General features: G+C 44.9%; 1 protein-coding gene across 3 annotated transcripts in view; it reads right to left on the bottom strand.

The window, feature by feature from the left end:
• The window catches only part of proser1 (proline and serine rich 1), a 48,067-nt gene extending 33,577 nt beyond the window's left edge, over positions 1–14,490 (bottom strand). For 2 of the 3 annotated variants that reach the window (XM_085999406.1, XM_085999404.1), the window contains exons 1-2: positions 13,464–14,490; positions 98–163 (exon numbers count right to left, since the gene is read on the bottom strand). In XM_085999406.1, the coding sequence (XP_085855532.1) occupies positions 98–163; positions 13,464–13,508 (111 nt within the window). In that variant the 5' untranslated portion in view covers positions 13,509–14,490. Of the gene's footprint in view, positions 1–97; positions 164–9,736; positions 10,532–13,463 lie in introns of those variants that run through there. The other variant, XM_085999405.1, reaches the window with a different exon arrangement.
• Between the last annotated feature and the right edge of the window lie 13 nt (positions 14,491–14,503).

Genomic DNA, 14,503 nt, shown 5'->3' on the forward strand with positions numbered 1-14,503 from the left:
TCTATCATAAAAATGGATGGAACATGAGTTTTTGATTGCAATGTCATAAAGAGCACAAATCATCAATAGTCTGAAGATAAGAGAAAGGTAACAATACCTGTTCACTGGAAAAATATCCATGTACATATTCAATTGCCTTTAATTTATGATCAGTCAGAACCCCCTAAGAAGAAAATGAATATTTGCAGTTTGAATATTCAGTTACATGGTTGCCAGAAAATATTTACAATGCATGTGATGCTCTGTTTTGTGAATGATGCAGAGCAGTTTTTATTTTTTAACATCCGTTTTAAATTTTGTTTATATGCAATTGGTAAAAAATTGACACCACTGCAGTCTCCCCATACATAGTAAATGCCTGACAAAACAGTTTAACAGAGGACAATACTTTAAATGAACACTAACATTAGTTAAGTTACATGTGGTGAGCCCTACATGTCCAAGTGTTTGACTCTACAAATAACAAATGTTTGTACCTTGTGACTTATAAGGGGATTCACAAATATTTTGTATCATTATTAGATAATATATTAGAAGTTAGGCTGTTGAGTTAGATATAGATAGCAACCATTCAAAATTTAAAGGCAATTATTTTTGACATGTGCCCAAATTTTAGATCAGGACATTACAATGATGTTCCAAATCTCCCCTATACTGGAGCAAGCAATCATATATCTGGGAATCTCAGACAACACAAGGTTATAAACAACAGAAGTTTTAAAATGAATACCAGTATCAAAACAACATATAGTCAGAGGAATGCTCAGTAAGTTGTTTTGGCTACCATCACAAAAAGTGTATAAAAAGAATTTATCTCAGTCACAGTGCATGTGTTCAAACAAAAACAGCACGCACTGGAGACAAGGCCTAAAAGATAAGAAAGTTCTAGTTGTCAATGTGGTGTAAGAAGTTTGAAAAATCTATTCAGATGCATTTTGTTTTGAGCTTATTGGCAGTTAAAATGTTCAATCTTGGTGACCCGAGACACTTGCTGTCTATTTACATTGGGTCAATAAGGCTAGCAAGCAGTTACATATGACAACACATTAATATGTCACACACACAGATGAAATAGTTGTGTGATGGTATATACATAAAAATTACTGTTTTATTTCAAATCCAAAAACTTCTCAAAGCACTTCACATACAATGAATTAGTTTGAAGTGCAGTGACTGTTATTTAAGCAAACAGAATAGCAAGATCCCACAAACAGCCATGAGATAAATGTCCAGTTAATCTGCTTTTTGGTAATGTTGGTTGAGGGAAAAATACTGGTCAAGATACCAAAGAATCATTGCTCTTCTTTCAATAGTGCCATGGGCTCTTTAGCCCAATGGAATAGGCAAACGGGGATGTGATTTAACATCCCATCTGAAGTATCGATCTTCTGATAATCTAGTACTTCTCAGTTTGTGTGTTAAAGTCCTGGAGTTAGGCTTGAATATATAACTTTCTCAATGAGAGGCAAGAGTGATACCAACTGAATGAAGCTGCCACTTAAATCTTTCTGAAAAGTTTCTAAGATGGTTTCACAGAATAGATTTTCAACTTGCCACTTGGGCATAAAACTGGCAATGCGAATTGACCGGCCATTACAGAAACCATTCCATTTTCATTTCTATTGAAATCTAAGTAATTGAAAATTGGGTGGTATCTACAACAGGCAGCCGATCCGCAATGGTAGTTTTACACCTGGGCAGCAAGTTGAAAATCTACCCCATGATCTCTAAAACTATGACAGATTCCCTGCTCTCCGTGTTGAATACCCGGTTCCACCCGTGTTGCTTTTGTCTCAGGATAGTGCTTCTTTAAGAACTTTGCTATATGAACCAGTACAGTACACCTCCCCCCCCCCGACCCTAATCACGGGGGCCCCACAAGGATGTGTGCTGAGCCCCCTCCTCTACTCCCTCTTCACCCACGACTGTGTGGCTGTTAATGGTTCCAACACCATCATCAAGTTTACAGATGACACCACAGTAGTAGGCCAGATCACCAACAATGATGAGTCAGCCTACAGGGAGGAGGTCCAGCATCTCGTGAAGTGGTGCGCCGACAACAACCTGGCCCTTAACACCAAGAAAACAAAGGAAATAATCGTGGACTTCAGGAAGTCCAAAGACGGAAGTCACACCCCCATCCACATCAATGGGGCGGAGGTGGAAAGGGTGGCCAGCTTTAAGTTCCTCGGAGTCCACATCACGGAAGACCTCTCCTGGTCCCTCAACACCTCCTCTCTGGTGAAGAAGGCCCAGCAGCGCCTATATTTCTTGAGGAGGCTGAAGGGATGTAATCTGTCACCCCCGATCCTCTCTAACTTCTACCGCTGCACTATAGAGAGCATCCTGACAAACTGTATCACGGTATGGTACGGCGGCTGTAGCTCCCATGACCGGAAAGCCCTGCAGCGGGTAGTCAAAACTGCCCAACGCATTACCGGCACCCGGCTACCGACCATAGAACATATATATCAGAAACGCTGCCTACGGAGGGCACGGACCATCATCAAAGACCCTACCCACCCCAGCCACAGTCTGTTCGCCCTCCTACCATCTGGAAGACGCTACAGATGCATTCGCACCCGTACGACCAGATTTAGGAACAGCTTCTTTCCCAGGGCTGTCATCCTACTGAACTCCACAAATAAACACTAAAGCCTGCACATCTGCCGATGCACTTTATTATGGTCATATTTATGCTAATATATATGTACAAATGTATGTTGAAATGTTTAAGTGTCCTAATCCAAATTGTACACTCTCGGGAGCCGCAAGCCTACATCTCGTTGTACTGCACTTGTGCACTAACAATGACAATAAAAGTTGATTTGATTTGATTTGATTTGATTTGAGTAGTTCCATTTTTCTTTTATTCACACATATGGTGTTGCACAATCACCGTTAGCAAGTATTACTTGCTTTCCAGTTTCCTCTGAACCCATATAGTACTCTGGTCAGAATGCACTTTAAGCTAAGCAAAGTTTTAAACATCCAGACACAAGGAAAACATTCAAGTCCTGAAGCTAGTACGAGCCACAAGGCTAATCCCTAGTGTTAGAGAACCTAATGAAAGAAAAGACTGGAGAAATTTGGGCTCTTCAGTTTTGAAAGATGTACAAGAGGGGACATTATAGAGATATATAAATTATTAAATGGCAAATCTTGAGCACTTATTGCAAGGAACGTCATGAAGTTAGATCACGGGCTGCTGGTTTAAACTATAAATGGTAAAACATATTTGAAAGTTCTCTATCTGAATGCACGTAGCATTCGTAACAAAATAGACGAGTTAATGGCACAAATAACTACATATGGGTATGATCTTGTGGCCATTACAGAAACATGGCTGCAGGGTGACAATGCCTGGGAATTAAACATACCAGGTTATTTAACGATCAGGAAGGACAGGCAGGAAGGAAGGGGAGGTGGGGTGGCTATGTTAATAAAGGAAGGAATCACTGTAATACAGAGAAATGATATTGGGTCAAAAGATCAGGATAATGAAACAGTTTGGGCGGAGGTAAGGAATAATAAGGGGAAAAAAACACTAGTGGGCGTAGTCTATAGGCCTCCGAGCAGTTGCAACTCTGTTGGACGGAGTATCAATCAGGAAATAGTTGAGGCTTGTAATAAGGGAACATCTATAATTATGTGGGATTTTAACTATCATATTAATTGGACAAATCAAATTGGGCAGGGCTGCCTTGAGGATGAGTTCATTGAGTGTATTAGGGATGGGTTTCTTGAGCAGTATGTAACTGAACCGACCAGGGGGCAAGCAACCTTAGATCTGGTCCTGTGTAACGAGACAGGATTAATTAAAAATGTCCTAGTAAAGGATCCCCTTGGAATGAGTGACCATAACATGGTTGAATTCCATATTCAATTAGAGGGTGAAAAGGTTGGATCTCAAACAAGCGTGCTAAGTTTGAATAAAGGAGACTATGAAGGTATGAGAGCGGAATTGAGTAGAGTGGATTGGGAAAATAGATTAAAGGGTAAGACGATACATGATCAGTGGTGTACATTTAAGGAGTTATTTTACAACTTCCAAAAAATATATATTCCACTGAGAAGAAAAGGGTGTAAAAGAAAAGACAGCCATCCGTGGCTAAGTAAAGAAGTTAAGGATAGTATTTGACTAAAAACAAGGGCATATAAGGTAGCCAAATCTAGTGGGAGGATAGAGGATTGGGAAAAGTTTAAAAGTCAGCAAAAAATAACAAAAAGATTGATTATGAAAGGGAAGATAGATTATGAAAGTAAATTAGCAAAAAATATAAAAACAGATAGTAAGAGTTTTTAGTTACATAAAAAGAAAAAGGGTAGCTAAAGTAAATGTTGGTCCCTTAGAGGATGAGACCGGGAAATTAATGGTGGGAAATATGGAGATGGCAAAAACACTGAATGAATATTTTGTATCAGTCTTTACAGTAGAGGACGCTAAGAATATGTCCATACTTAAGAAAGGACATACTTGCTCTCGAGTCAGTACAAAGAAGGTTCACTCGGTTAATCCCAGGGATGAGGGGATGGACAGATGAGGAGAGGTTGAGTAGATTGGGACTCTTCTCATTGGAGTTCAGAAGAATGAGAGGCGATCTTATTGAAACATATAAGATTGTGAAGGGGTTGGATCGGGTGGATGCGGGGAGGATGTTCCCGATGATGGGTGAAACTAGAACTAGGGGGCATAGTCTTAGAATAAGGGGCTGCTCCTTCAAAACTGAGATGAGGAGGAACTACTTCACTCAGAGGGTGGTAGGTCCATGGAATATGCTGCCCCAAAACGCTGTAGAAGCTACATCATTACATAAATTTAAAACAGAAATACACAGTTTCCTAGAAGTAAAGGGAATTAAGGGTTACAGGGAGCGGGCAAGAATTTGGACATGAGTCTAGGTTCAGATCGGTCATGGCCCTGTGGGTAGCGGAGCGGGCCCAGGGGCCGTGTAGCCTGATCCTGCTCCTATTTCGTGTGTCTAATTCTGTTAGATTCAGGAGATGGTTCTGTGATAGTGGATTGGAGGTTAGGATCAGATCAGCCATGAGCTTATTGAATGGCGAAGCAGGCTCGAGGGGCCGATTGGCCTACTCCTGCTCCTATTTCTTATGTTACATCAAGAAACATAGAAGATAGGAGCAGGAGTAGGCCATTTGGCCCTTCGAGCCTGCTCCGCCATTCAATGAGATCATGGCTGATCATCCAAATTCAGTACCCTGTCCCTGCCTTCTCCCCATATCCCTTGATCCCTTTAGCCTTAAGAAATATATCCAACTCTTTCTTGAATATATTTAATGAACTGGCCTCCACCGCCCACTGTGGCAGAGAATTCCACAGGTTCACCACTCTCTGGGTGAAGAAATTCCTCCTCATTTCAGTCCTAAATGGCCTACCCCTTATCCTTAGACTATGACCCCTGGTTCTGGACTCCCCCGCCATCGGGAACATCCTTCCAGCATCTAGTCTGTCCAGGCCTGACAGAATTTTATAGGTTTCGATGCGATCCCCTCTCAATCTTCTAAACTCCAGTGAGTATAAGCCCAATCGACACAATCTCTCCTCATACGTCATTCCTGCCATCCCAGGTATCAGCCTGGTGAATCTTCGCTGCACTCCTTCCATGGCAAGAACGTCCTTCCTCAGATAAGGCAACCAAAACTGCACACAATACTCAAGGTGCAGTCTCACCAAGGCCCTGTACAACTGTAGCAAGACATCCTTGTTCCTGTACTCAAACCCTCTCGCTACAAAGGCCAACGTTCCATTTGCCTTCTTAACCGCCTGCTGCACCTGCATGCTTACCTTCAGCGACTGGTGCACAAGAACACCCAGGTCTCTCTGCACTTCCCCTTCTCCCAATCTATTGCCATTCAAATAATAATCTGTCTTCCTGTTTTTGCCACCAAAGTGGATAACCTCACATTTATCCACATTATAGTGCATTTGCCATGTTTCTGCCCAATCACCCAACCTGTCCAAATTGTACTGGAGTTTCATGACCTCCTCCTCACAGCATACCCGCCCACCCAGCTTTGTGTCGTCTGCAAATTTGGAGATATTACATCAAATTCCCTCGTCCAGATCATTAATATATATTGTGAATAGCTGGGGTCCTAGGACCGATCCTTGCGGTACCCCACTAGTCACTGCCTGCCACTCGGAAAACGACCCGTTTATTCCAACTCTTTGCTTTCTGTCCGCCAACCAGTTCTCTATCCAAGTCAATACCTTGCCCCCAATCCCATGTGCCTTAATTTTGCACGCTAATCTCTTATGTGGGACCTTATCGAAAGCCTTCTGAAAGTCCAAATACACCACATCCACTGGTTCTCCCTTATCTATTTTACCAGTTACATCCTCAAAAAATTACAGTAGATTAGTCAAGCATGATTTACCTTTTGTAAATCCATGTTGACTTTGTCTGATCCTGTCACTGCTTTCCAAGTGCTCTGCTATTACATCTTTTATAATGGACGCTAGCATTTTCCCCACTACCGATGTCAGGCTTACCGGTCTATAATTCCCCGCTTTTTCTCTGCCACCTTTTTGAATAGTGGGGTAACATTAGCTACCCTCCAATCCATGGGTACTGTTCCAGAGTCTATCGAGTTCTGGAAGATGACCAGCAATGCATCTACTATTTCTAGGGCCACTTCCTTAAGTACCCTGGGATGTAGATGATCAGGCCCTGGGGATTTATCGGCCTTCAGTCCCATCAATTTTCCTAACATCATTTCCCTACAAATACTGATTTCTTTCAGTTCCACCCTTTCATCAGACCCTATGTTCCCCGGCATCTCTGGGAGGTTATTTGTGTCCTCCTTTGTGAAGACAGAACCAAAATATGTATTTAGTTGGTCTGCCATTTCTTTATTCCCCATTATAAATTCCCCCGATTCTGACTGCAAGGGACCTACGCTTGACTTCACCAATCTTTTTCTCTTCACATATCTATATAAAAGCTTTTACAGTCAGTTTTTATGTTCCCTGCAAGCTTACTCTCATATTCTATTTTCCCTTTCTTAATTAAACCCTTTGTCCTCCTTTGTTGAATCCTAAACTGCTCCCAATCCTCAGGATTATTGCTTTTTCTGGCCAATTTGGATGTCCTCTCCTTGGATCTTATGCTATCCCTAATTTCCCTCGTTAGCCACGGTTGAGTCACCTTTTTTGTTTTATTTTTATGCCAAACTGGGATGAACAACTTCTGTAGTTCATCCATTCGGTCTTTGAATGTTTGCCATTGCCTATCCACCGTCAACCCTTTGAGTACCATTCCCCAATCAATCCTACCCAACTCGCTCCTCAGACCATCGTAGTTTCCTTTATTTAAATTGAGGACCCTAGTTTCTGAGTCAACTACTTCATTCTCCATCTTAATGAAGAATTCGATCATATTATGATAGCTCCGACCCAAGGGGCCTCGTACAACAAGATTGCTAATTAATCCTTTCGCGTTACATAATACCCAGTCTAAGATGGCCTGATCTCTGGTTGGTTCTTCGACATATTGGTCCAGGAAACCATCCCGTAAACACTCCAGGAATTCCTCCTCCACAGTATTGTTACTAATTTGGTTAGCCCAATCTAGATGTAGATTAAAGTCACCCATGATGACTGCTGTGCCCTTATTGCACGCTTCTTTAATTTCCCTTTTAATGCCATCCACAACCTCCACCTTACTGTTTGGAGTTCTATATACCACTCCCACTAACGTTTGTTTCCCCTTAGTATTCCTCAATTCTACCCATACAGATTCCACAATTCTACCCATACAGATTCCACATCATCAGAGCTAATATCATTCATTACAATTGTGTTAATCCCGTCTTTAACCAGTAATGCTACCCCACCTCCCTTTCCTTTTTGCCTATCTTTCCTGAATATCGAATACCCCTGGATGTTGAGTTCCCAGTCTTGGCCATCCTTGAGCCACGTTTCCGTAATCCCAACCAAATCATATTTGTTTACTTCTATTTACGCAGCCAATTCATCCACCTTATTACAAATGCTCCTCGCATTAAGACACAAAGCCTTCAGGCTTGTTTTTTTAACGCTCTTAGAATTATTATTTACTGTGGCCACGTTTGACTTAAACCGTTGCTTTCTCTGACTGCCACTTTTGTTTTTCTCCTTCCTATCTTTTGCTTTTATCCTTGTTTCCCTTTCCTCTGTCTCCCTGCTCAGGTTCCCAACCCCCTGCCATTTTAGTTTAAACCCTCCCCCACAGCACTAGCAAATACTCCCCCTCGGACATCAGTTCCAGCCCTGCCCAGGTGCAGACCGTCCGGTTTGAACTGGTCCCACCTCCCCCAGAACCGGTTCCAATGTCCTAGGAACTTGAATCCCTCCCCCTGGCACCATTCCTCTAGCCACGTATTCATCTGAAGTATCCTTCTATTTCTACTCTGACTAGCACGTGGCACTGGTAGCAATCCTGAGATTACTACCTTTGAGGTCCTGTTTTTTAATTTACCTCCTAACTCCCTATATTCCACTTTTAGGACCTCATCCCGCTTTTTACCTATATCGTTGGTGCCTATATGCACCACGACAACTGGCTGTTCACCCTCCCCTTCCAAGATGTTCTGCAGCCGCTCGGAGACATCCTTGACCCTTGCACCAGGGAGGCAACACACCATCCTGGAGTCTCGTTTGCGGCCGCAAAAACGCCTATCTATTCCCCTTACAATAGAATCCCCTATTACTATAGCTCTACCACTCTTTTTCCTCCCATTCTGTGCAGCAGAGCCACCCCTGGTGCCAGGAAGTTGGCTGCTGCTGCCTTCCTCTGATAAGCCATCCCCCCCAACAGTACTCAAAGCTGTTCGTCACAAAGATTATGGACTTCTGGGCAGGTAGTGGAGGCAAAAACCTTGGAAGAAACATTTGGATATTGTGAAGGGAGGAACTATTGTTTTCTCTAGATCAAAGAGGTAAAATAGGCTAAATGGCCTGCCCTCATCATTCATGTTTTTCTTGGTGATAAATTAATGACAACTTTGTACAAGCTGCAATGTAACCTTTACATGTAACGCCCTGGGACAGTATGTGCGATATGCAACTTTGTTAAAAAAAAAAAATTGATCTTGAAAAGATGCACATTTAAGGATAAAATGTATAGCAAGATATTTTAAAAATCATATAATGTAACTTATCAACCACATATATCACAAGATAATTACATACATAAACAGCCATTCAGCCCATCTTCTATCCATACAAAATAACTTTACAAGCCCCCATTTCAGCATCTAATTATTTATTAAATGATTGATTCCAGGATTTCCACTTCCACTAATTTATCCGAGAGTCTAATCTATATGTTGATCCCTGAAACCTGCCCCCCTTGTCCTACTCCCATAATTTAAAGTTTTATTCCAGATTTACCTTCTCCAGTTCCGTGACTGTTATATAACTCGGTATGATCACCTTTCAAAACACCTCCTTTCCAGGCTGTAATGGCCCAAGTTTCTCCATTCTTTCCTCATAACTCAGACCCATGGCACTAGGTAAAAACCTCTGGGCTCCGAGGGGTCCCCTCTTTCCCAGCAACTAGAAATGGACACGGTACACAAGATGCAGTCCGACCAGAACACTGTAGTTTGATCACGACTTCCTGACTTGTATTCTACAGTTATTATATCTATGTAAGGTCAACATCCTATTGATGAAAGGTCAACGGCCTGAAACGTTAACTCTGTTTCTCTCTCTCCACAGATGCTGCCTGACCTGCTGAGTGTTTTCCAGCATGTCCTGTTTTTTTAATTTCCTATTAGCTTTGTTGATCGCTGCTCTGCATTTGGCTAGACAAGTCAAGTCTATTCAGTATCCTAGGACTCTCCTGAACTTCATCTGTAGCTATTTCCACACCATTCATATGCTGGAGTTCTGCATAGGAAAAGGAAACCAGAACTGTAACTCAGAAGTGAACGTTACAATCATCGAAAACGTTTGGGCACAGATTCCTAGTCATAGAGTTTTACAGCACAGAAAGAGGCCCTTCGGCCCATCGTGTCTGCACCGCCCATCCATCCCTGTCCAGTCTAATCCCATTTTCCAGCATTTGGTCCATAGCCTTGTATGCAATGGCATTTCAAGTGCTCATCCAAATGCTTCTTGAATGTTGTGAGGGTTCCTGCCTCCACCACCCTTTCAGGCATTGAGTTCCACATTCCAACCACCCTCTGGGTGAAAAAGTTCCTCCTCAAATCCCCTCTAAATCTCCTGCCCCTTACCCTGAATCTATGCCCCCTTGTTATTGACCCCCCCCACTAAGGGGAAAAGTTCCTCTTTATCTACCCTATCTATGCCCCTCATTATTTTGTACACCTCAATCAGGTCCCCCCTCAGCCTTCTCTGCTCCAAGGAAAACAACTCCAGCCTGTCCAGCCTCTCTTCATAGCTGAGGTGCTCCATCCCAGGTAACATCCTGGTGAATCTTCTCTGCACCCTCTCCAAAGCAATCACATCCTTCCTATAGTGAGGCGACCAGAACTGCACACAGTACTCCAGCTGTGGCCTCACCAGCGTTTTGTACAGCTCCATCATAACCTCCCTGCTCTTATATTCTATGCCTCGGCTAATGAAGGCAAGTATCCCATATGCCTTTTTAACCACCTTATCTACCTGCTCCGCTGCCTTCAGGGATCTATGTACATGTACACCAAGGTCCCTCTGACCCTCTGTACTTCCTAGGGTCCTACCACTCATTGTGTATTCCCTTGCCTTATTTGTCCGTCCAAAATGCATCACCTCGCACTTTTCAGGGTTAAATTCCATTTGCCACTTTTCCGCCCATCTGACCAACCCGTTTATATCGTCCTGTAGCCGGAGGCTTTCCTCCTCGCAATTTACCACCCCACCAATTTTCGTGTCATCTGCGAACTTACTGATCATACCTTTTACATTTTCATCCAAATCATTTATGTAGATCACAAACAATAAGGGACCCAGCACCGATCCCTGAGGTACCCCACTGGACACAGGCTTCCAGTCACAAAAGCAACCTTCGACCATCACCCTCTGCCTCCTGCCACTCAGCCAGTTTAGGATCCAACGCGCCAAGGCACCCTGGATCCCATGGGCTCTTACCTTCTTGACCAGTCTCCTATGCGGGACTTTGTCAAAAGCATTACTGAAGTCCATGTACACCACATCCACAGCATTTCCCTCATCCACCCCACTAGTCACCCCCTCGAAAAATTCGATCAGATTTGTTAGACATGATTTACCCTTGACAAAGCCATGCTGACTATCCCCGATTAATCCTTGCCTCTCCAAGTGGAGATTAATTTTGTCCCTCAGAATTTTTTCCAATAATTTCCCCACCACAGATGTTAGACTCACTGGCCTGTAATTCCCTGGTTTATCCCTGCTACCCTTCTTGAATAATGGTACTACGTTAGCTGTTCTCCAGTCCTCTGGTACATCCCCTGTGGCCAGAGAGGTTCTGAAAATTAGTGTCAGAGCCCCTGCAATCTCCTCCCTTGCCTCCCACAGCAGCCTGGGATACATCTCGTCCGGGCCTGGGGATTTATCCACTTTTTGGCCCGCTAAAACCGCTAGCACCTCCTCCCTCTCGATGCTAATATGTTCAAGTATGTCACAGTCCCCTTGCCCGATTTCTATGTCTGCATCGTCTTTCTCCATAGTGAACACAGATGCAAAAAATTCATTTAAAACCCCGCCTACATCCTCTGGCTCTACACACAGATTGCCACTTTGGTCCCTAATGGGCCCTACCCTTTCCCTGGTTATCCTCTTGCCCTTAATATACTTATAAAACATCTTAGGATTTTCCTTTATTTTGCTCGCCAGTGTTATTTCATGGCCCCTCCTCGCCCTCCTAATTTCTTTTTTAAGTATGCCCCTGCACTTTTTATACTCCTCTAGGGCTTCTTCTGTCTTTAGTCTTTTGTAACTGCCAAAAGCCCCCCTCTTATTTCTAATGCATTTTTGTATATCCCTTGTCATCCAAGGTTCCCTTTGCTTGTTGGTCCCACCCTTGACCTTTACAGGAACATGTTGGCGTTGTACTCTCTCTATTTCCCTTCTGAAAGTCTCCCACTGTTTTGATGTGGATTTTCCTATAAGCAGCTGCTCCCAGTCCACTTTGGCCAGATCCTGCCTTATCATATTAAAATCAGCCTTCCCCCAATTTAGAACCCTTATTTCCGGGCCGTCTTTGTCTTTTTCCATGACCACCTTAAATCTCACCGAATTATGGTCACTGTCGCCAAAATGCTCTCCTACTGACACTTCCACCACTTGCCCGGCTACATTCCCCAGAATTAGGTCCAGTACCGCCCCCTCTCTTGTAGGACTTTCTACATGTTGGCTCAAAAAGCTCTCCTGGATGCACTTTAAGAATTCTGCACCCTCTAAGCCTTTCACACTCTGACTGTCCCAATTTATATTGGGGAAGTTGAAATCCCCCACTATTATTACCCTATTATTTTCGCACTTCTCTGAGATTTGCCTACATATCTGTTCCTCTATCTCCCCCTGACTGTTTGGGGGCCTATAGTACACTCCCAGCAAAGTGCTTGCCCCCTTTTTGTTTTTAAGTTCTACCCATATGGCCTCATTAGAGGAACCCGCTAATATATCATCCCTCCTTACAGCAGTAATTGACTCCTTAATTAATATTGCAACACCCCCTCCCCTTTTACACCCCCCTCTGTCTCGCCTGAAGATTCTATACCCCGGAATATTGAGCTGCCAGTCCTGACCCTCCCTCAACCATGTCTCCGTGATAGCAACAATATCGTACTCCCATGTGTTCAACAACAACTTCAGTTCATCCACCTTATTTGCAAGACTCCTTGCATTAAAATAAATGCCTTCCAGCCCTGCCATATTCTCTTTTGCCTTCACATATTTGCTCTGCCTTCCCAGCTGACTTGTTTTTCCCTCTGTATTTGGCCGTAAATCACCCCCTACTATAGCTCCACTCTGTACCCCAACCCCCTGCCAAGTTAGTTTAAACCCTCCCCAGCAGTGCTAGCAAACCTCCCCGCAAGGATATTGGTTCCCCCCTGGTTCAGGTGTAAACCGTCCGACTTGTACAAGTCCCACCTTTCCCAGAAGCAGACCCAGTGATCCAGGAAACTAAAGCCCTCCCCCTTGCACCATCCCTTTAGCCACGCATTCATCTGTTCTATCTTCCTATTCCTATACTTACTAGCACGTGGCACCGGGAGTAATCCAGAGATTACAACCTTTGAGGTCCTGCTCCTTAATCCTTCACCTAGCTCCCTAAATTCTTGCTGCAGGACCTCATCCCTCTTTTTACCTATGTCGTTGGTACCAATGTGGACCACGACCACTGGCTGTTCTCCCTCCCCCTCCAGAATGCCCTGCAGCCGCTCAGTGACAGGGCATTCTGGAATTATTTTACTCTATATTGCAATTCGCAGGAACGAAGAAGTCAGAACAACAACAATGGATTCTTTACCTTCCTTATTTCATCCAGGACTATTGCAAACGATTTGTTATCCATTTTGTATTGGGGATGGGCGGTGGTGGAGGAGGGGGAAGGGGAATGCTCGTTTTTCTTTCCTTATTCTAAGAGATGCAGCTGTTGTTTAAGAAGGAAGGAGCTTTCGTCCTCTCTGGGTGACAAAGGCGGTCTCGGGAGAGGACCGTGGAGCGAACAATTGGAGCCCGCTAAGCTAGACACGCTGGGCTCCCCTCCTTCCCAGCGCCTAGAACGGGGAAGCAGGCTCCATGGCCGATAAAAAATGCCCGGCGTGGCGCCGAGAGAGAGAGAAAAATAAACCTCCTCCGCCGCCTTCCGCCAATGTCACAGTCCTGCTCTACCACAGACCAGCGGCTTTGTTGAAGTAAGAGAGGAGTGAAGACAATGAGGGCCTCGGCCACACTCCCTCTCTCGCACACACACACCGGTGCCGCCCACTTAGCCGTTACCCGAACACCTTGAATCTCGAGCCGCGGACTAACTAACGGCCGCTGATTCGAGCGGGAGGCCGAGCTGGGCCGGCGGTTGTCGCGGGAGGCCGAGCTGGGTCGGCGATTGTCGGGGGAGCGGGAGGCCGAGCTGGGCCGGCGGTTGTTGGGGGAGCCCGAGCTGGGCCGGCGGTTGTCGGGGGAGCGGGAGGCCGAGCTGGGCCGGCGGTTGTCGCGGGAGGCCGAGCTGGGCCGGCGGTTGTCGCGGGAGGCCGAGCTGGGCCGGCGGTTGTCGGGGGAGCGGGAGGCCGAGCTGGGCCGGCGGTTGTCGCGGGAGCGGGAGGCCGAGCTGGGCCGGCGGTTGTCGGGGGAGCGGGAGGCCGAGCTGGGCCGGCGGTTGTTGGGGGAGCGGGAGGCTGAGCTGGGCCGGCGGTTGTCGCTCTCCCCGTCTGTCAGGGGGCCTACACGGCAAAGGCATCGCCGGATGATGACGCCAGGAGCTTCGCCCCGGCCTTGTCCAAATCGTTGAAGGCGTTATTATTTTTTTCCCCTGCGTCTCATTTTTTACGGATTTGTTTAAAGTTTAAT

Source organism: Somniosus microcephalus, chromosome 10, assembly GCF_052327205.1.
Source record: "Somniosus microcephalus isolate GS21.2 chromosome 10, FLI_Smic_1.0, whole genome shotgun sequence".
NCBI lineage: Eukaryota > Metazoa > Chordata > Chondrichthyes > Squaliformes > Somniosidae > Somniosus > Somniosus microcephalus.